We start from the raw sequence: 23,610 nt of genomic DNA on the forward strand, positions 1-23,610 counted from the left end.
CGTGGGCTGACTAATGGCTGCAGCGTAGTTGGGGGGTGGGAGGGGAGGGGAGTCTATGTTTCAATGAGAACAAGGGTGCATCCTCTGGAGCCTCCCCCTATCCCACCGGCGCGTTGCGCAGAGGGGACGGAGCGGCTGCGCGAGGGCAGTCACGCGTCAGGGGCGCAGAGGGAGGCGAGAGCAGCCGCACGCGGCAGGGGCGCAGAGGGAGGCGAGAGCAGTCACGCAGCAGGGACGCAGAGGGAGGCGAGGGCAGTCACGCAGCAGGGACGCAGAGGGAGGCGAGAGCAGTCACGCAGCAGGGATGCAGAGGGAGGCGAGGGCAGTCACGCAGCAGGGACGCAGAGGGAGGTGAGAGCAGTCACGCAGCAGGGACGCAGAGGGAGGCGAGGGCAGTCACGCAGCAGGGACGCAGAGGGAGGCGAGAGCAGTCACGCAGCAGGGACGCAGAGGGAGGCGAAAGCAGTCACGCAGCAGGGACGCAGAGGGAGGCGAGGGCAGTCACGCAGCAGGGACGCAGAGGGAGGCGAGGGCAGTCACGCGGCAGGGGCGCAGAGGGAGGCGAGATCAGCTGCACGCTGCGCTGACTGCCGAACGAACGGCGGTACTCACCAGCAGGCTGCCCGATCGAGACACGCTGTTCCAAGTCAGCTGTCCCACCGACTCTGGCCTGCTGTTTGAAGGGGAGAGAGAGAGAGAAGGTGGGATTGTAATCTGACTTTCAGCTCAAGACCAGCAGCGATTCCTTCAATTGTCTGGCCCCAACTGGATACCATCTGAACCCCTTTGGCCATCACGCTGGATATGGGGATGAACTGACTCGACAGAGGACCCTGGGGTCGGTGGTGGTGATGGGGGGGCGGGGGGCATGGGGATGAACTGACTCGACAGAGGACCCTGGGGTCGGTGAGTGGGGGGGGTTGGGGGTTGTGATACGGATGGAGCCTGACCTCCTCCTCCAGCTTTGTGCGGAGCTCGGTACCCTTCCCCGGAGCCCTCTGCCGAGGCTGGCTTGCTTGGCATAAACCTGGGTGGGGTGGGCGGGGGGGGGCTTTGGTGGTGGGGGTGTGTGGCGGGGGGCTGGGAATGGATGCAGCTTGAACCATGTGTGGGTTCAGTGGCTGACTGGGTCCTGGCCAAGTTGGCCATTAACAGGTCCAGGCAGCGGGTGATCGACGGGGGAGTCCCACCCGATTGTTTGTCCCTCTTCCGCGGCTACGTTCGCGGCCGGGTGTCTTTGGAGAGGGAGCACGCGGTGTCTGCCGGCACTCTCGAGGCCTTCCGTGCCCCGGTGGGCACCGCAGAGACTGGGGTGCTTTATTGATCCCCTTAATCACATTTTGGTTTAAAGTTGTAAGTTTCCTTTAAATTTTCAGCGGCTGACTGGATAAACTGGCTGGGTCCTGGGCAGGGTGGGGTGGGGCGTGGCATGAGGGAAGGAGGTCTCCCCACCCCGCTCCCACGGTCACGGTGCTGAGGGAGCCTCGCGCTGGCAGACCCGCTGCCACTTGGGCGAGAGGTTAAGATCCCCACGGCCACCGCCGTTTCGGTGAAGCACAGGGGGAGTTGTGCACAGTTGCGTCGCGAAGACTACGGGAAGTTGGGACTGCGTTTTTTTTCTGGGCGAGAGGAGATCTGATTATAGAGGTGTTCAAAATCATGAGGGGGTCTGGATAGAGTAGATAGGGTTGGGGTGGCGGCGGTGGTGGTGGGGGGTGGTGGGGGGGGGTGCGGGGAGCGTTCCCAGTGCTGGAAGGATCCAGAACAAGAGCGGCACAGGTTTAAGGTAATCTTTTTTTATTCATTCAAGGGATGCGGGCGTCGCTGGGCTGGTCCAGAATTTGTTGCCCCATCCCCCTAATTGCCCTCTTGAGAAGGTGGTGGGCGAGCCGCCTTCTTGAGCTGCTGCAGTCCCCTGTGGTGTAGGTGCACCCAACGTGCTATTAGGGAGGGAGTTCCCAGGATTTTGACCCGGCGACAGTGAAGGAACGGCCGATATATTCCCAAGTCGGGATGGTGAGTGGCTCGGAGGGGAACTTCCAGCTGGGGGTGTTCCCCATGCGTTTGCTGCCCTCGTCCTTCTAGATGGTAGCAGTCGTGGGTTTGGAAGGTGCTGTCGAAGGAGCCTCGGAGAGTTGCTGTGGTGCATCTTGTAGATGGTACACACACTGCTGCAAAAGAAGCAGCGGAGACACAAGGGGACACGGTTTTCAGGCGGCAGGCGGTTAGGGTCTGGAACGAGCCCCCCAGAGGGTGTGGGCGGAGGCAGGCTCAATCGAGGCGATCAAGGGGGAATCGGGTTGCTGCCTGAAAAGGAAAGGAAGGATGTGGCAAGGGGTACAGGAGAAGGCCGGGGAGGATGGCAACCAGGCGCACTGCCCACTTGGAGAGCCGGCACAGACACGGCGGGCCGAACATCCTCCTCCTGTGCTGTGACCGTTCTGTGGTTCTGTGAGTCCTCCCCGGTGCCCTGACCAAAGTCTATCCCTCGATCGGCAACACCGAAGAGGCGGGTTATCTGACCACTGTCGCACAACGCTGCTCGTGGGAGCTTGCTGTGCGCACAGACGGACGTTTCCTAGATTAGGATGGCGACCGGACTTCTGAAGCACTGGTCCCTGGACCCCGTATCCGGGAAGCTCGGGGCCGATCGTGCGCCAGGTATGTACAGTGGTTGGGTGGCGGTGGTGGTCTTCTGGATTTTGGGTCCTGGGATGGGGAGGGGGATAGGGTAATTTAAAGTGGGGCTGATTTCCCCACCCAGGCGGACCGTGCCGGGGCGGGGAGCGGACCAGGCCGGCTTCCGCCGTTCATCCTGGACTCAATGAGTTGGGGCGGTGGGGGGGCGGGGGTGGGGGGGGGGGGGGGGTGGGGGGGAATCACCGCACCGCGACCTGGATATGACTGGGTAGCAATGCCTGACGGGGACTGCGGCTTGCAGGGCCGGGACCTGGTTTGCGTTCCAGATTCTGGGACACTGGGTAAGAGATCTGGTACCCATAGTTCATTGGCCGCGGCGCGCCCTGGGGCGCCTCAAGGTTCGTGAAAAGCCCTGCAGAAATGAAAGTCCGTCTTTCTCTCACCCTCATGGTTGTAGCTGTCAGGGGTGGTGCGGTGGGGTGGTGGGGTGGGATGGGGGGTTGGTTGTTGGGGAGTGGGGAGGGTCTGATTGTTCCCCTCCGCACTTTTTAATAGCTCGGGTGGGGATCAGCACGTGGGGCGGGGCAGGAGGGGTGGTGGGGGAGCAGGAGTACGGCACTGTGTGTGTAATCCCTTTGCCTTGACTGTGTAGGTCAGAGGGCAGGATTCCATTCGCACTGGCTTGATAGGCCTGCGGGGGGGGGGGGGGGGTGTGTGTGTGTGTGTGTGTGTGTGTGTGTGTGTGTGTGTGTGTGTGTGTGTGCATGTGTGTGTTTGAGTGTGTCAGTTTGTGTGTATGTGTGTGTGCGCGCATGTGTGTTTGTGTGTGTGTGGTGCACGCGTTTGTGTGTGTGCGTGGTGCACGCGTTTGTGTGTGTACATGTGTGTTTGCGTGTGTGCATGCGTGCGTTTGTGTGTGTACATGTGTGTTTGCGTGTGTGCGTGCGTGCATTTGTGTGTGTACATGTGTGTTTACGTGCATGTGTGTGCGTGCGTTTGTGTGTGTGGTGCATGCGTTTGTGTGCATTTGTGTCTGCGCATGTGTGCGTGCGTGCATTTGTGTGTTTGTATGTGAGTTTGTGTGCGCGCGTGCGTGTGTTTGTGTGTGTGTGCGTTTGTGTGTGTGTTTGAGTGTGTGTGGTGCATGTGTTTGTGTGTGTACATGTGTGTTTGCGTGCGTTTGTGTGTGCATTTGTGTCTGCGCGTGTGTTTGTGAGTTTGTGTGTGCGCGAGCGTGTGTGTGTGTGTGTGTGTGTGTGTGTGCATTTGTGTGTGTGTGTGTGTGTGTGTGGTGGGGACGGGGGGGAGGAAGAACGATAACCATAAGATCAGTCCATTGTCGCGTTCCTGAGTTTCTCTCTACCCTGTGGCTCACAGCTAGGAAAGCACAAGGGAGGCAGCTACCCACCTCTGGTCGACTGGCACAGGATAATGCCACGCTGACCCTCAGCGCCAAGCTGACTGTTTACAGGGCCTGCGTTCTCAGCACTTCGCCACACGGCTGTGAAGCCCGGGCTGCCCATCAGCTACCAGAAAGGGAAGCTGCGGTAGTTTCCAATCTTCGCTGCCTGCGGCGCATTATGGGTATAACTGGGCAGGACAGAAACAGGAACGAGGGCAGTCCTCTCGAGCTCCAGGCACTAATCAAACAGAAGCGGCCAAGGCAAGACCGGGTGCCTCTGTCGGATGGGTGGCGGCCGCGTACCCAAGGGCCTCCGGTATGGCGAGGCAGCCGGGGAGAGACGGCCAGCCCAAGGCTCGGCGTCAAGGGCGCTCCCGAGTGTGACGTGGAGGGGGCCCTTGATCGCCGGGTGCCGTGGCCGGGGAGTCACAGGCTGGCGAAAAGAGGGAGACGACGACGCCTCCCGCGGGCTGGGGCGTGGCAGGGCCACGAGGCTGCGGCCGCAGCGGCTCGGCAAGAGGGCGTCGGTGCCGGGAAGGATGAGCATCGCACGCGGCATTGGCGGAAGAGCCGGCTTACCGAGGCTCGGCCCTCGCGGCCGTCAGCCCCATGAGGACCACCACCCACCCAATGGATCGTTTGCTGCGTGTCCGTCATCCCTCATGGCGGCGGGAAGCTGACGGCAGGTCACATTCGGCCCATCGTTCTGCCTGGTGTGACACCGAGACTCACAGAAACCAGAGTGCGGGAAGACTTACCCCATCCCCACTCAGCTGGTCTTATATGGTGGGGGGGGGGGTGCTACAATTGGTACTGAATCCCACACAGAGCAGGAGGAACTCAGATTTCAGCGACCAACCCCCCCCATCCCCCTCCCTTACTCCCCAGCTCCGTCCTGTGTTAGCTGATACCCTGCCGGAGGAAGGTGAAGGTGATGGGGGTGAGCGGCGGGGGGTGAGGGGGGGGGGGGGGGGGGGGGGGTGGGGGGGGAGGGGGGGAACTACACTCGATACGTAGCTGCACTGTCGGAGGCGCCGGGTCAAAGTGTAGAGGATCCCACAGCCGCTAATCGATGGGCTGCTGATGGCTGGTGGGGTGGGGGGGGGAAAGGGGGGGTTCTCCATGGCCTCCCGAGGGGTGGGGGGGGAGCAGCTATTTTATCTCTATCGCTGTCGGTGCAGTCTCGATGGGCCGAAGGGCATCTTCTGCACTCACTTATCACATTCTCATCCTTGTCTTCAAATCCCTCGTGGCCTCACAACCACCCCTCCAACCCCCACCCACCCCCCCAACCCCACCTGCTCCCTCCCAGCCCGTCTAGATAACGTCCTCCACCTCCATCACCCCCGCCCCCACCCCCACGGGCCCTCCTCCAATTCCCGCCCAGCCCCCACCGCCCAATTTTAATCGCTCCGCCGTTGACAGCCGTGCCTTTGGCTGCCCGGGTCCCGAGCACTGGGATTCCCTCCCTGAGCCTCACTGCCTCTTCCCTCCTCCCCTCCCCTCCCCCCACCCCCTTCGAGACGTTCCCTCAGAACCTACCTCGTTGGCCAAGCTTTCTCTCGGATAGCAGACCTGACCGCACGATCTGCAAATGTGGTTCGGTCGTGGGGGTGGGCGGGGGGGGGGGGGGGGGGGGGGTGGTGGGGCAGAGGGGGTGGAAAATCCCTCCTGTCGAACCTCTCGGGGAAGGCGGGGGTCAGGGGAGGAGTTAGGGGAAGCAGGCATGCGTCCTGCTATCCTGAAGGAATGGGGTGGGCTCGGTTCCCCGGCCGGCGCGGGTGCGCCAGGGGCTGAGGCGGCCTCTTCTCCGCCCCGTTGCTCTTCCGCGGCTCCCCGGTGCCTGCCGATGCTGGTGGTTATTGTCGCTGCTGCGGTGGGTGGGATCCCGCCGCCCTTCGCCGCGCTGCGCGGGCGGCCAGGGCCTGGAACGTTCCGGCACCTACCTGCTCGACGCCGCGCTCCCACTGTACGACCCGATGCTCTGAGGCGTCAGCTTCGGCGTGACTGGAGAGGGGGGGCAGGGGGAACACAAACAGGGAGAGGAGGTTTGCTGCTGTCGACAGGACCGTTTTCCCCACCGACGAGCCGAGCGAGAGCGTCTCTCCATCTCTCTCCCCTCCACCACACCCCCACCCCCACCCCAGCTCTCGGAACAGAGAACGCTCCCCACCCCCCCCGACGTCTGACAACCCGAGAGAAACCCGATCCCTCATCCCCCCCACCCACCACCCCACCCCTGTGCTGGACCTGCCCACCCTTCATTTTGAGCGGGAGGGAAGTTGTCCCCATTTAAATGACTCACGGGACCCGGGGGACCTCGGGAGCGACGCGCCGCCTCCCTCGAGCCTGTTACACTGGAACAGGAGGAGGCCATTCAGCCCATCGACCTTGTTACTCAGGAACAGCAGGAGGCCATTCAGCCCATCGAGCTTGTTACACAGGAGGAGGCCATTCAGCCCCCTCGAGTCTGTTACACAGGAACAGGAGGAGGCCATTCAGCCCCTCGAGCCTGTTACACAGGAACAGGAGGAGGCCATTCAGCCCATCAAGCTTGTTACACAGGAACAGGAGGAGGCCATTCAGCCCCTCAAGCCTGTGACACAGGGAACAGGAGGAGGCCATTCAGCCCCTGGGACATGTCACATAAGAAAAGGAAGAGGACATTCAACCTTCCCGTGTGGTTGATTTTTACTCTTGATTATTCGTCATCGCGGGGCTGGGGCTCTGCCTCTCACACCCTGCTGAGCAGGTAGAAAGGGAACGAGAGACAGAGGTGGATGGAATGTACCACAACAAGGTCTCTCCACATATCTCCGCACCCGGAGTTAGGCTGCACTTACCTCTGCTCGAGGGAGAAGTAATGGCGATCGGACGAGGAGTACTGGACCTGTGAGGGGGTAGGAGAGAAGGGTGGGGTGCACAGAAAGAGAAAACAGTGATGTGCAAGGTATTCTGCGGTATGCCCAAATTAATGTGCGTAACTGTGTCCAATCTATATACAAGCAAAGGCTGGCTGGTTACACAGGAACAGGAGGAGGCCATTCAGCCCCTCTCGAGCCTGTACACAAGAACAGGAGGAGGCCATTCAGCCCCCCCCGAGCCTGTTACACAGGAACAGGAGGAGACCATTCAGCCCCCTCGAGCCTGTTACACAGGATCAGCAGGAGGCTATTCAAAGCCTTGAGCCTGCTGCACGTGAACAGGAGAAGGGAAATCAGCCCCTTGGAGCCTGTTTCGTAAGAAGGGGAGGAGCAGCCTGAACCGCCGATCCCAGCCTTTAAGGTTACACCCACTTGTTCTGGGTCCCCTCACCTATCCTATCAAACCCTCAATTTGTTTTGTTTTAAACACTTCAATTTGGCCGCTCCTTGATCTTCTATATTCATGCTTTGATGAAAGGTCACAGGCTGAAATGTTGACTCGGTTTCTCTTTCCGCAGGTGCTGAGCATTTCCAGTACTTTCTGTTTTCGTTTCAGATTTCCAGATTCTCCAGCACTTTGCGTTTCTACCCCCACTTCTGATCTTATGTTGGAGGGACAATCAGAGAGGAAGCAGCTGTAGCAGCTCTCCATATCGGGGAGAGATGTACATATGAATTAGGAGCAGGAGGAGGCCACTTGGTCCCTCGAGCCTGCTCCGCTGTTCAATAAGATGATGGCCGATCTGATCGTGACCTCAACTCCACATTCCCGCCGAGCCCCTCGATAACCTTTCACCCCCTCCTCGCTTATCAAGAATCTAATTCGCTCCGCCTTAAAAATATTCCGAGACTCTGCTCCCACCGCCTTTTGAGGAAGAGAGTTCCAAAGACTCGCCGCCCTCTGTGAGAAAAAATTTCTCGTCTCCGTCCTAAATGGGCGACCCCCTTATTTTTAAACGGTGACCTCCCGCCCCCAGTTCTAGATTCTCCCACAAGAGGAAACATCCTCTCCACATCCACCCTGTCAGGACCCCTCAGGATCTTGAAGGTTTCAATTGAGCCGCCTCTCACTCTTCTAAACTCCAACGGTTACAAGCCCGGCCTGTCCAACCTTCCCTCATAAAACAACCCCGTCCATTCTTGGTATGAGTCTGGTCAACCTTCTCTGAACTGCTTTCAACGCATTCACATCCTTCCTTAAGTAAGGAGACCGATACTGTGCACAGTGCTCCACATGCAGTCTCACCAGTGCCCTATACAACTGAAGCATAACCTCTTGACTCTTGTATTCAGTTCCCCTCGCAATAATCAATGTAGAGATACAGTGTGGTTGATGGAGGAAATTTCAGACCTTAGGGGCCTAGGCAGCCGAAGGCTCAGCTGGCAACGAGTTTCACCGCCTCCGCACAGTGCCCTCGAGGCGACTGCGGTCAGGCAAAAGACCATCGCTCACCTCTTTCTGAAACATGTCTTGGCAAAGCAGGTCTAGAAGGAGATGCACTGGTTTTTGTCGAGGTGTACAGGTACAGCAGGTGATTAGGAAGGCCTACAGAATGTTATCGTTAACCGTGCGGGGAACTGAATACAAGAGTAAGGAGAACAAAAACAAAAGTAGCTGGGAAAACTCAGCAGGTCTGACAGCATCTACGGAGAGGAAGACAGTTAACGTTTCGAGTCCAAATGACCCTTCATCAGAACTAAGGAAATAGAGAAATGAGGTGAAAAAAAGCTGGTGGAGGGGGTGGGACAGGTAGAGCTGGATAGACTGTCAGTGATAGGTGGAGGTAAAGGAGAGATTGCCAAAGATGTCATAGACAAAAGGACAAAGGGGTGTTGACGGTGGTGATATTAGCTAAGGAATGCGCTAATGGGGACATTAAGGGTAGCAAACAGGACAAGCTAGTGGCACATGGCCCTAGTGGCGGGTGGGGTGGGGGGAAGAAATCAAAATGGGCTAAAAGGTAGAGATAAAAAAAATGGATCAAAATAAATTTAAAAATAAGTGGGAAAAGAAATTTTTTTAAAAAATTATAACTTATTGGAAAAAAGGGGGAACCGAAAGGGGGTGGGGATGGAGGAGAGAGTTTATGATCTGAAATTGTTGAACTCAATATTAAGTCCAGAAGGCTGTAAAGTGCCTAGTCAGAAGATGAGGTGCTGTTCCTCCAGTTTGCGTTGAGCTTCACTGGAACATTGCAGCAGGCCAAGGACGGACAAGAGTAAGGAGGTTATGCTTCAGTTGTACAGGGCACTGGTGAGGCCACGTCTGGAGCACAGTGTACAGTATTGGTCTCCCTATTTAAGGAAGGGTGTAAATGCATTGGAAGCAGTTCAGAGAAGTTCTACCAGACTAATACCAGGAATGGGTGGGTTGTTTTATGAGGAAAGGTTGGACAGGCTGGGCTTGCATCCGCTGGAGTTTTAGGAGAGTGAGAGGCGACTTGATTGAAACTTTTAAGATCCTGAGGGGTCTTGACAGGGTGGATGTGGAGAGGATGTTTCCTCTTGTGGGAGAACGAAGAACTAGGGGATCACTGTTTAAAAATAAGGCGGTCGCCCATTTAGGGCGAAGACAAGGAGAAATTTTTTCTCTCAGAGGGCGGTGAGTCTTTGGAACTCTCTTCCGCAAAAGGCGGTGGGAGCGGAGTCTTGGAATAATTTTAAAGCGGAGCGACCTAGATTCTTGATAAGCGAGGGGGAGGTGAAAGGTTATTGGGTGGGGGGTGGGGGGTTGTTGGCGGGAATGTGGGGCTGAGGAGACAATCAGATCAGTCACAATCTTATTGAATGGCGGAGCAAGCCTGAGGGGCCGAGTGGTCTACTCCCACTCCTAATTTGTATGTATGTTTGTACCTGCCTATGCAAGGGTGAGAATTTTAAAATCGGGACGAGCCTAACGTAGGCCAGCGTGCATAGGGGTGACGGTTGGACGGGACATGGTGTAAGCTGGGGCGCGGGCACCGGGAGATTTGAATGAACTCAAGTTTGAGGATGGTGGGAGGTAGAAGGGTGGCCGAGAGAGAGAGAGACAGAGAGAGAGGGAAGCAGACAGAGAGAGAGAGAGAAAGAGAGAGGGAGAGAGAGAGGGAAACAGACAGAGAGAGAACAAGAGAGGGAGACAGAGAGAGAGAGAGGGAGACAGACAGAGAGAGAGAAAGAGAGAGGTTGAAAGGTCAGTGCCTGCTGCAAAATCACACCCATCCCCCACCGGAGAGAGGGAGAGAGGTGAAAGGTCAGTGTTGGATCCACTTTCTTCTCCAGGGAACAGAAGGTCAGACAAAATACACTGACCATTCTGCTACGATCAAAGGTACATGCACATCAAAAATCAGTTCAGGCTGCAGGCACTTGCTAATGAGATGCAGTACAAAATGCTGACCTTCGAAGCTGGATTACATTGGGTGAGGCCTGCACAGGGAACAGACAGAAACAAGCATTGAAATTTATTAATCCAGACTGTGAAAGAACACAAATTAGCAAAGGAGTTATTAAATGGACAGAAGGCGGGGTCAGAAGGAAGGACATGGACATAATGGCTGTTAAAGGGACCGAAGACCAGAGCGCAACAGGGGTTAGAGGGGAAAGGCGGAGTGGGGAGAATAGAAGGGAACTGGGGAATGTTGGAGCATAGCGGATGGTGAGGCGGAGTGTGGAGTGCAGAGGGGATGGTGAGGGAAAGAGCAGAGTGGGCAGGGCAGAGGGGATGGTGAGGGAAAGAGCAAAGTGGGGAGAGCAGAGGGGATGGTGAGGGGAAGGGCGGATTGCGGAGAGCAGAGGGAAAGAGCAGAATGCAGAGAGCAGAGGGGATGGTGAGGGAAAGAGCAAAGTGGGGAGAGCAGAGGGGATGGTGAGGGGAAGGGCGGATTGCGGAGAGCAGAGGGAAAGAGCAGAATGCAGAGAGCAGAGGGGATGGTGAGAGGGAGGGCGGATTGCGGAGAGCAGAGGGGATGCTGAGGGAAAGAGCAGAGAGGGGAGTGCAGAGGGGATGGTGAGGGAAAGAGCAGAGAGGGGAGAGCAGAGGGGATGGTGAGGGAAAGAGCAGAGTGGGGAAAGCAGAGGGGATGGTGAGGGAAAGAGCAGAGAGGGGAGAGCAGAGGGGATGGTGAGGGAAAGAGCAGAGAGGGGAGAGCAGAGGGGATGGTGAGGGAAAGAGCAGAGTGGGGAAAGCAGAGGGGATGGTGAGGGAAAGAGCAGAGAGGGGAGAGCAGAGGGGATGGTGAGGGAAAGAGCAGAGTGGGGAGAGCAGATGGGATGGTGAGGGAAAGAGCAGAGAGGGGAGAGCAGAGGGATGGCGAGGGAAAGAGCAGAGAGGGGAGAGCAGAGGGATGGTGAGGGAAAGAGCAGAGAGGGGAGAGCAGAGGGGGTGGTGAGGGGAAGGGCAGAGTGGGGAGGGAAGTGGGGATGGTGAGGGGAAAGGCGGAGTGCGGAGGAGATCGTGAGGGGAAGAGCAGAGTGCAAAGGAAAGTGGGGATGGTGAGCGAAAGGGTTGAGTGCGGAGTGTAGATGGGATGGTGAGCGGGGGTGACTGGGATGGTCAAGAGGTAGATGGATTTGGGGGCAGCAGAGGGGAGGGGTTTGGGAGGGTGGTATGAGGAAGAAGGGCAGGGGCTGAGGGAGGGCGGAACAACCAGTGGGACGGGTTGGGGGCTGGGGGAAGGTATGGTCGACGGTGGAGGTGGGGAGGGTGGAGGAAGGGTAAGTCACAGCCCAGCCAGGCGCCGCAATGCACGGTTGTCTCAGATATCCTCGGTGGGGTCTGAGGGAAGGGCTGTTGACCGAGCTGGCCATCCCGGTCAGAGAAGGAGCCTCACCCTGGCCACGGCGAGCAGCTTCTTCATGTCATTAACTTGGTTCTTCAGCGCCGCTGACTCCCTGGTGGCGAAGCGGGGAGGAAACAGAAGCAAGTTAAAGAAAATCTCTCCGGTGCCACTGGATCGCGGCACAGGAAGGGGCGGGGTGGGGGTGGGGGAGCGGGCGGACGAGTCCCCTCCCTTCCCTCGGAGCTGTAAACCGTGCACCCTGCCGAGAGGAGGGGGGGGCGTCGCTCACTCCCCTCTCCTGCGTGCAGCACAATGAGTTTATGGGGAGGCGGTGGTGCTGGGGCATTGTCGCTGGACTGATTAATCCACAGACCCAGGACAAGGCTCTGGGGGCTGGGGTCGAATCGCCCCACGGCAGGTGGTAGGGTTTGAATTACATAAAATTTTAATTAAGAGTTAAAAGCCTAGTCACGACCGATTGACCGTTACCGATTGTAGTAAAAGCTAATGAATGGTCTTCAGGGAAGGAAATCTGCTGTCCCGACCCTGCCTGGCCTATCTGTGGACTCCAGATCCACAAGTAATGTGGCTGACGCTGATGATACCCTTTGAACACTGATGGGCAATGAACGCTGGTCTGGCCAGCGACGCCCACAACCTGCAAACGAGCGAACAAAAAAGACGAATTGCCCTGACGTGAAGCTGCGCTTGGTCCGCGCTGCGCACTGCCACCCTGTGTCTGTACGCTACACGGATGCAGATGCATGGTGGGCGGGGCGGTGGGGGTGGGAGGTAAGAGGAGGCCTGGCTTCAGATTTCACCCCCTACCCCACCCACCAGCACCCCGCAGCCCCGGACATGCCCTACCCCGCCCGCGTCCGTGATCGCGTCAGAGCGGAGCAGGTTCCGATTTGACCGCGGTGCGGCCGAGGGAATGCCGGTGCCACGGCCCGCCGGGGACCCCCTGGTTTACGGGGAGCGCTGTCCGCCGCTGCCCAGGATCCAGGGGCCAATATCCATCCGTGCCGGAACCAGCAGCCGCGAGAGAAGATCGTCTGGCTGTTCATTTGGCGGGAATGCTGATGGAAAGGGAAGGGAAGGGAGTGCTAACTAATTCAAAAAGAGAGAGCGTGGAATCAGGGGAATGAAGTGCGAAGGGGCACTCAGTTTGGTGGCTGGAGGTGCTTCACTCGCACTTACTTCTCCTGCGGTTATTGTCTTGCATCGAGGGAACGCGTGGTGGAAAAGAAGTCGGTCCATCCTTACTTTAACACGGTGCCCGATATTTCCAGCCCAGCTAATGAAATAAGCCGAGGGCTCCGCCGGATGGTTCCCGCCGATTTATTTTAGCCGCGCGCAGCCCGTCTATCGTGCCGGCGGGGTACGGCGTTCCAGATTCCCATGCGGGCCGGACGCTGCCAAGCGTTTTAGTGCGAGCCCTTCCCAAACCTTCTTCTGCAGTGACCCCATTTTAATGCTTCACACTCGTTGCTGCACCCACCCCCCACCCCCCACCCCAGGGTGAAAACTGGGGTCGGAGTGGGGTGGGGGGGGGAGGCGGTGGTGGTGGTGGTGGTGGTGGTGGGGCGGGGAGCAGGAGTCGCTGAGCAGGATAGGAGACACAGGCGCGAGAAACAACTAAGGTGCCTTACCGTTTCTGCAGGGTCTGTTGGTGTCAGGGATCGGCCCTCGAGCGCACCCATTGGCTTGAGGCCACACGCACGCGGCAAAAAAAGAAATCGCAGGCGTCTGATGGAGCCTCGCAGCCGACCCCAGGACCGTCAACCGGTCCTGGCCCCGCAGCCGCTGTTGCCACCCCGGCGCTCGTGGGACCCGATTGCTTACCCCGCGACCCCGTGCCGGCGCCACGACCCGCCGGGGTCCCCCTGGTTTACGGGGAGCGGTGTCCGCAGCCACCCGGGGACCAGGGACCAATATCCATCCGTGCCGTAAGCAGCAGACATTAGAGCCGCAGATCGTCTGGCTGTTCGTTTCCCGGAAATGCTGACGGAAAGGGAAGGGAGGAGAGTGTTAACGATTGTGAAAAGGGAGAGCGTGGAATCAAGGGGAATGAAATGCGAAGGGGCGCTCAGTTTGGTCGTTGGAGGTGCTCACTCACACTTACTTCTCCTGTGATATTATTTTGCATTGTGCCTCCTGCAGGGCGGCCTCCATTTTAGTAATCTTGTGTTTATAGTAGGAAAGGAGTAGCTCCGTTTGCTTCCTCTGGAACTTTGTCACCTGTGAATGACCAGGGAGACCAATTAGAGAGTTGGCGCCTTAAATCCAGGGCTGCATGTACGGCACAGTCCCAGGGAGCAAATACATTAAACCCAGGGCTGTATATACAGCACAGTCCCAGGGAGCAAATACCTTAAACCCAGGGCTGTATGTACAGCACAGTCCCAGGGAGCAAATACCTTAAACCCAGGGCTGTATGTACAGCACAGTCCCAGGGAACAAATACCTTAAACCCAGGGCTATATGTACTGCACGGTCCCAGTGAGCAAATACCTTAAACCCAGGGCTGTATGTACAGCACAGTCCTAGGGAGTAAATACATTAAACCCAGGGCTGTATGTACAGCACAGTCCCAGGGAGTAAATACCTTAAACCCAGGGCTGTAAGTACTACACAGTCCCAGTGAGCAAATACCTTAAACCCAGGGCTGTATGTACAGCACAGTCCCAGGGAGTAAATACCTTAAACCCAGGGCTGTATGTACAGCACAGTCCCAGGGAGTAGACACCTTAAACCCAGGGCTGTATGTACTGTACAGTCCCAGGGAGTAGACATCTTAAATCCAGGGCTGTATGTACTGCACAGTCCCAGTGAGCAAATACCTTAAACCCAGGGCTGTATGTACTGCACAGTCCCAGGGAGTAAATACCTTAAACCCAGGGTTGTATGTACTGCACAGTCCCAGGGAGTAAATACCTTAAATCCAGGGCTGCATGTACGGCACAGTCCCAGGGAGCAAATACATTAAACCCAGGGCTGTATATACAGCACAGTCCCAGGGAGCAAATACCTTAAACCCAGGGTTGTATGTACAGCACAGTCCCAGGGAGCAAATACCTTAAACCCAGGGCTGTATGTACAGCACAGTCCCAGGGAACAAATACCTTAAACCCAGGGCTATATGTACTGCACGGTCCCAGTGAGCAAATACCTTAAACCCAGGGCTGTATGTACAGCACAGTCCTAGGGAGTAAATACATTAAACCCAGGGCTGTATGTACAGCACAGTCCCAGGGAGTAAATACCTTAAACCCAGGGCTGTATGTACTACACAGTCCCAGTGAGCAAATACCTTAAACCCAGGGCTGTATGTACAGCACAGTCCCAGGGAGTAAATACCTTAAACCCAGGGCTGTATGTACAGCACAGTCCCAGGGAGTAGACACCTTAAACCCAGGACTGTATGTACTGTACAGTCCCAGGGAGTAGACATCTTAAATCCAGGGCTGTATGTACTGCACAGTCCCAGTGAGCAAATACCTTAAACCCAGGGCTGTATGTACTGCACAGTCCCAGGGAGTAAATACCTTAAACCCAGGGTTGTATGTACTGCACAGTCCCAGGGAGTAAATACCTTAAACCCAGGGCTGTATGTACTGCACAGTCCCAGTGAGCAAATGCCTTAAACCCAGGGCTGTATGTACTGCACAGTCCCAGGGAGTAAATATCTTAAATCCAGGGCTGTCTGTACAGCACATTCCCAGGGAGTAAATACCTTAAACCCAGGGCTGTATGTACTGCACAGTCCCAGGGAGTAGACATCTTAAACCCAGGGCTGTATGTACAGCACAGTCCCAGGGAGTAGACACCTTAAACCCAGGGCTGTATGTACTGCACAGTCCCAGTGAGCAAATACCTTAAACCCAGGGCTGTATGTACTTCACAGTCCCAGGGAGTAAATACCTTAAACCCAGGGTTGTATGTACTGCACAGTCCCAGGGAGTAAATACCTTAAATCCAGGGCTGTATGTACAGCACAGTCCCAGGGAGTAAATACCTTACACCCAAGGCTGTATGTACAGCACAGTCCCAGGGAGCAGACAACTTAAACCCAGGGCTGTATGTACAGCACAGTCCCAGGGAGCAAATACATTAAACCCAGGGCTGTATGTACTGCACAGTCCCAGGGAGTAGACATCTTAAACCCAGGGCAGTATGTACTGCACAGTCCCAGTGAGCAAATACATTAAACCCAGGGCTGTATGTACTGCACAGTCCCAGGGAGTAAATACCTTAAATCCAGGGCTGTATGTACAGCACAGTCCCAGGGAGTAAATACCTTAAACCCAGGGCTGTATGTACAGCACAGTCCCAGGGAACAAATACATTAAACCCAGGGCTGTATGTACAGCACAGTCCCAGTGAGCAAATACCTTAAACCCAGGGCTGTATGTACAGCACAGTCCTAGGGAGCAAATATCTTAAACTCAGGGCTGTATGTACAGCACAGTCCCAGGCAGTAAATACCTTAAACCTAGGGCTGTATGTACAGCACAGTCCTAGGGAGCAGACACCTTAAACCCAGGGCTGTACGTACAGCACAGTCCCAGGGTTCAGATACATTAAACCCAGGGCTGTACACACAGCACAGTCACCGGGAGCAGATACATTATCCCAGGGCTGTACGTACAGCACAGTCCCAGGGTGCAGAATCATTAAACCCAGGGCTGTACACATAGCACAATCCCAGGGAGCAGATACATTATCCCAGGGCTGTACGTACAGCACAGTCCCAGGGTGCAGATACATTATCCCAGGGCTGTACATACAGCATAGTCCCAGGGAGCAGATAGATTAAACCCAGGGCTGTACACACAGCACAGTCCCAGGGAGCAGATACATTATCCCTGGGCTGTATGTACAGCACAGTCCCAGGGTGCAGATACATTAAACCCAGGGCTGTATGTACAGCACAGTCCCAGGGAGCAGATACATTACCCCAGGGCTATACGTACAGCACAGTCCCAGGGAGCAGACACCTTAAACACAGGGCTAAACGTACATAACAGTCCCAGAGAGCAGCTACCTTAAACCTAGGCCTGTAATTACAGAACAGTCCCAGGAGGCAGATTCATTTAACCCAGGGCTGTCCGTAGGCCATAGGCTCAGGGAGCAGATACATTATCCCAGGGCTGTACGTACAGCACAGTCCCAGGGTGCAGATACATTAAACCCAGGGCTGTACACACAGCATAGTCCCAGGGAGCAGACAGATTAAACCCAGGGCTGTACACACAGCACAGTCCCAGGGAGCAGATACATTATCCCAGGGCTGTACGTACAGCACAGTCCCAGGGTGCAGATACATTAAACCCAGGGCTGTATATACAGCACAGTCCCAGGGCACAGATACGTTAAATCCAGGGCTGTAAGTACAGCACAGTCCCAGGGAGCAGACATCTTAAGCCCAGGGCTGTATGTACATCACAGTCCTAGGGAGCGGACACCTTAAACCCAGGGCTGTAAGTATAGCACAGCATCAGGGAGCAGATACCTTAAACCCAGGGCTGTACGTACAGCACAGTATCAGGGAGCAGATATATTAAACCCAGGACTGTATGTACAGCACACCCCAGGGTGCAGATACATTTAACCCAGGGCTGTATGTAGGCCATAGTCCCAGGGAGCAGATACATTATCCCAGGGCTGTACGTACAGCACAATCCCAGGGTGCAGATACATTAAACCCAGGGTTGTACACACTGCACAGTCCCAGGGTGCAGATATATTAAACCCCGGGCTGTATGTACAGCACAGTCCCAGGGAGCAGATCGATTACCCCCAGGGCTGTACATATAGCACAGTCCCAGGGAGCAGACACCTTAAACACAGGGCTGAATGTACATAACAGTCCCAGAGAGCAGCTACCTTAAACCTAGGCCTGTACTTACAGAACAGTCCCAGGAAGCAGATACATAACCCAGGGCTGTATGTACAGCACAATTCCAGGGAGCAGACACCTCAAACACAGGGCTGTACGTACAGCACAGTCCCAGAGAGCATCTACCTTAAACCGAGGCCGGTACTTACAGAACAGTTCCGGGGGCAAATACGTTATTCAGGGCTGTATGTACAGCCCGATTCCAGGGAGCAGACACCTTAAACACAGGATTGTACGTACAGCACAGTCCCAGGGAGCAGATAATTGAAACCGCAGACACATATAAACCTAAAACTCAGGGTGGATGATGGTGTGGTGATAATGTCACTGGATTAGCCAGCAACGCCCACATCCTATGAACGAATAATTTTTTAAAAGTTCAACAGAACGCTTGAGGAACTTTCGGTTGGGCGCTTTGCCACCTTCCCCACCCAGCACCAAGTTTAAAGATTTTGGATGGAAACCCAGTGTTCTAATTTTCCGCACAGAGGTGCTGGTAATGGCTGGGCTCTTGCCAGTTACCTCTTGCCCCGAGGCCCATCTTTTGAGCACCATCGTTCCCCTTTTATAATTTATTCACTCCTGCTTTACATCCCGTCGTTGACCTTCTGCTTTTGTGCGTCCTCCCTCTCCCAACTTTCCTGCCCCTGCACTTGCGTGAACAGTGATAACCCCTCCAACCTTCATCCACCCCTGACGAAAGGCATTGACCTGCGACAGTAACTCTCTCTCTTCACAGGTGCTGCCTGAACTGCTGCGTTTTCCCAGTGCTTGCATGGGATTTTAACCCCGGTGAGTGACACTGACCTGCGCGATGTGCTCCAAGTATTTCCTGCAGATCTCTGATGGCTTTTTGAAGTACATCTTTTCATAGTCTGCCATCTAAAAGAAAGATAGGTTCATCTCAGCCTCTGCAGCTTTTGACCAGTTTACCCAGGCCTTACCCATCACTTTGTCTATTAAATGTGCAATGGTTGGTGTGGGTGGGTGGTTGGGGTGTGGGGAAGGGTGGGATGGTGGACGGGTTGGGGGGGGTGATGTTGTCCGCCGCATTGTGAACACCCCAGCTCACCAAAGTGGGGGGGCTCCTGAAAATACGGCACTTGTCAATTAAGGTGCAGCTCTGCAACACACCCCCTTCCTCGCACAGACACACGTGCTGCTCTGTTACACACACCCTCCCTCACACACACACATGCTGCTCTGCTACACACCCCTGCCCTCACACACACACATGCTGCTCTGTTACACATCCCCTCCCTCACATACACACACGCTGCTCTGCAACACACCCCCTACCTCACACACACACACGTTCTGCTCTGTTACACACACTCTCCATCACACACACACATGCTGCTCTGTTACACACCCTCTCCATCACACACACAAGTGCTGCTCTTTAAACACCCCATCCCTCACACACACATGTGCTGTTCTGTTACACACTCCCTCCCTCACACACACACCTGCTGCTCTGTTACACACCCCCTCCCTCACACACACACTGCTCTGTTACACACCCCCTCCCTCACACACACACACACTGCTCTGTTACACACCCCCTTACTCACACACACACGCACTGCTCTGTTACAAACCCCCTTCCTCACACACACATGCACTGCTGTTACGCACCGCCTCCCTCACACACAAACACACTGCTCTGTTACACACCCACTCCCTCACACTCAAGTTGCTCTGTTACACACCCCCTCCCACACACACACACACACACTGCTCTGTTACACACCCCCTCCCTCACACACACGTTGCTCTGTTACACACCCCCTCCCTCACACACACGTTGCTCTGTTACACACCTCCTCCCTCACACACACACGCACTGCTCTGTTACACACCCCCTCCTTCACACACATACGTGCTGGTCTGTTACACACCGCCTCCCTCACACACACACACGTTGCTCTGTTACACTATCCCTCCCTCACACACACACACACACACACACACACTGCTCTGTTTACACACCCCCTCCCTCACACACAAACACGTTGCACTGTTACACACCCCTCCCTCACACACACACCTGCTGCTCTGCAACACATGGCCTCCCTCACACACACACACGTGCTGCTCTGTTACACACCCCCTCCCTCACATACAGAAGTGCTGCTCTGTTACACACACCCTCCCTCACACACACACACGTGCTGCACTTTTACACACCCCCACCCTCACCACACACACGTTGTTCTGTTACACACCCCCTCCCTCACACACACACGCACTGCTCTGTTACACAACCCCTTCCTCACAAACACACGCACTGCTCAGTTACACACCCCCTCCCTCACACACACACGTGCTGCTCTGCAACAAACCCCCTCCCTCACACACACACGCACTGCTCTGTTACACACCCCTTCCCTCACACACACACACGTGCTGCTCTATTACACACCTCCTCCCACACACACACGTGCTGCTCTGTAACACACACCCTCCCTCACACACACACATGCTGCTCTGTTACACGCCCCCTCCCTCACACACACGCGCACTGGTCTGTTACACACACCCTCCCTCACACATACACACGTGCTGCTCTGCAACACACCCCCTCCCTCACACACACACGTGTTGCTCTGTTACACACCCCCTCCCTCACACACACACACGTTGTTCTGTTACACACCCCCTCCCTCACACACACACGCACTGCTCTGCAACACACCCCCTCCCTCACACACACACGCACTGCTATGTTACACACCCCCTCCCTCACACAACCACACATTACTCTGGTACACACCCCCTCCCTCACACACACACATTGCTCTGTTACACACCCCCTCCCTCTCACACACACAGACACACACACACACGTTGCTCTGTTACACACCCCGTCCTCACACACACGCTGCTCTGTAACACACCTCCTCCCTCACACAAACACACGTTGCTCTCTTACACACCCCCTCCCTCACACACACACGTGCTGCTCTGTTACACACCCCCTCCCTCACACATACGCGCACTGCTCTGTTACACATCCGCTCCCTCACACATACACACGTGCTGCTCTGCAACAAACCCACTCCCTCACACACACACGTGTTGATCTGTTACACACACCCTCCCTCACACACACACACACGTGCTGCTCTGTTACACAACCCCTCCCTCACACACACACACACGTTGCTCTGTTACACACCCTCTCCCTCACACAAACACACGTTGCTCAGTTACACACCCCCTCCCTCACACACACATGCACTGCTCTTCAACACACCCCCTCCCTCACACACACACGCACTGCTCTGTTACACACCCCCTCCCTCACACAACTACACGTTACTCTGTTACACACCCCCTCCCTCACACAAACACACCCACACGTTGCTCAGTTACGCACCCCCTCCCTCTCACACACACACACACACACACACACACACACACACGTTGCTCAGTTACACACCCCCTACCTCTCACACACACACACACACAAACACACACGATGCTCTGTTACACACCCCCTCCTCACACACACGCTGCTCTGTAACACACCTCCTCCCTCACACAAACACACTTTGATTTGTTACACACCCCCTCCCTCACACATACACACGTTGCTCTGTTATACACCCCCTCCCTCAAACACACACGCACTGCTCTGTTACACACCCCCTCCCTCACCCACACACGTGCTGCTCTGTTACACACCCACTCCCCCACACACACACACGTTGCTCTGTTACACACCCCCTCCCTCAAACACACACGCACTACTCTGTTACACATCCCCTCCCTCACACACACACGTGCTGCTCTGCAACACACCCCCCCCAACACACACACACGCACTGATCTGTTACACAACCCCTCCCTCACACACACACGCACTACTCTGTTACACACGCCCTCCCTCACACACACACGCACTACTCTGCAACACACCCCCTCACTCACACACACACACGTTGCTCTGTTACACAAACCCTCCCTCAAACACACACGCACTGCTCTGTTACACACCCCCTCCCTCACACACACACACATGCTGCTCTGTTACACGCCCCCTCCCTCACACACACGCGTACTGCTCTGTTAATCACACCCTCCCTCACACATACACACGTGCTGCTCTGCAACACACCCCCTCCCTCACACACACACGTGTTGCTCTGTTACACACCCCCTCCCTCACACACACACACGTTGTTCTGTTACACACACCCTCCCTCACACACACACGCACTGCTCTGCAACACACCCCCTCCCTCACACACACACGCACTGCTCTGTTGCACACCCCCTCCCTCACACAACCACACATTACTCTGTTACACACCCCCTCCCTCACACACACACATTGCTCTGTTACACACCCCCTCCCTCTCACACACACAGACACACACACACACGTTGCTCTGTTACACACCCCGTCCTCACACACACGCTGCTCTGTAACACACCTCCTCCCTCACACAAACACACGTTGCTCACTTACACACCTCCTCCCTCACACACACACGTTGCTCTGTTACACACCCCCTCCCTCAAACACACACGCACTGCTCTATTACAAACCCCCTCCCTCACACACACAAAGGTGCTGCTCTCTTACACACTCCCTCCCTCACACCCACACATGTTGCTCTGTTACACATCCCCTCCCACAAACACACACGCACTGCTCTGTTACACACCCACTGCCTCAGACACACACACGTGCTGCTCTGTTACACACCCCCTCCGTCAAACACACGCTCACTGCTCTGTTACACACCCCCTCCCTCACGAACACACGCACTGCTCTGCAACACACCCCTTCCCTCACACACACGTGCACTGCTCTGCAACACACCCCCTCACTCACACACACACACGTTGCTCTGTTACACAACCCCTCCCTCACACACACACGCACTGCTCTGTTACACACCCCCTCTCTCACACACACACGTGCTGCTCTGTTACACACACCATCCCTCACACACACACACGTGCTGCTCTGTTACACAACCCCTCCCTCACACACAAACACTTTGCTCTGTTACACACCCCCTCCCGCATACAAACACACGTTGCTCTGTTACACACCCCCTCCCTCACACACGCTGCTCTGTAACACACCTCCACCATCCCACAACACACTTTGCTCTGTTATACACCCCCTCCATCACACACATACACGTGCTGCTCTGTTACACACCCCCTCCCTCACACACCCACGTGCTGCTCTGTTACACACGCCCTCCCTCACACACGCATGTTGCTCTGTTACACACCCCTCCCTCAAACACATATGCACTACTCTGTTACACACCCCCTCCCTCACACACACACGTGCTACTCTGTTACACACCCCCGCCCTCACACATACACGCACTGCTCTGCAACACACCCCTTCCCTCACACACACACGCACAGCTCTGCAACACACCCCCTCTCTCAAACACACACACGTTGCTCTGTTACACTCCTACTCCCTCAAACACACACGCACTGCTCTGTTACACACCCCCTCGCTCGCACACGCACTCACTGCTCTGTTACACACCCCCTCCCTCACACACACACGCACTGCTCTGTTACACACACCCTCCCTCACACACACACATGCTTCTCTGCTACACAGCCCCTCGCTCACACACACACACAAGCTGCTCTGTTACACACCCCCTCCCTCACACAAACACACGTTGCTCTGTTACACACCCCCTCCCTCACACACACACGCACTGCCATGCAACCCACCCCCTCCCTCACACACACACGCACTACTCTGCAACACACCCCCTCCCTCACACACACACGCACTGCTCTGTTACACACCCCCTCCCTCACACACACACCTGCTGCTCTGCAACACACCCCCTCCCTGACACAACCACACGTTACTCTGTTACACACCCCCTCCCTCACACACACACACGTGCTGCTCTGTTACACACCCCCTCCCTCACATACAGAAGTGCTGCTCTGTTACACACCCCCTCCCTCACACACACA

The 23,610-nt window shown here is 55.9% G+C and overlaps 1 protein-coding gene across 1 annotated transcript in view; it reads right to left on the minus strand.

Moving 5' to 3' along the window:
* Positions 1–13,934, minus strand: part of LOC121273759 (RING finger protein 212B-like) — a 37,433-nt gene extending 23,499 nt beyond the window's left edge. The window contains exons 1-5 of the mRNA XM_041180919.1: positions 13,852–13,934; positions 10,346–10,374; positions 6,886–6,932; positions 5,989–6,049; positions 613–673 (exon numbers count right to left, since the gene is read on the minus strand). Coding sequence (XP_041036853.1) covers positions 613–673; positions 5,989–6,049; positions 6,886–6,932; positions 10,346–10,374; positions 13,852–13,875 — 222 coding nt within the window. The 5' untranslated portion in view covers positions 13,876–13,934. The remainder of the gene's footprint in view (positions 1–612; positions 674–5,988; positions 6,050–6,885; positions 6,933–10,345; positions 10,375–13,851) is intronic.
* Between the last annotated feature and the right edge of the window lie 9,676 nt (positions 13,935–23,610).

The sequence above is a fragment of the Carcharodon carcharias genome (genome assembly GCF_017639515.1).
Source record: "Carcharodon carcharias isolate sCarCar2 chromosome 27 unlocalized genomic scaffold, sCarCar2.pri SUPER_27_unloc_1, whole genome shotgun sequence".
In the NCBI taxonomy this organism is placed as follows: domain Eukaryota; kingdom Metazoa; phylum Chordata; class Chondrichthyes; order Lamniformes; family Lamnidae; genus Carcharodon; species Carcharodon carcharias.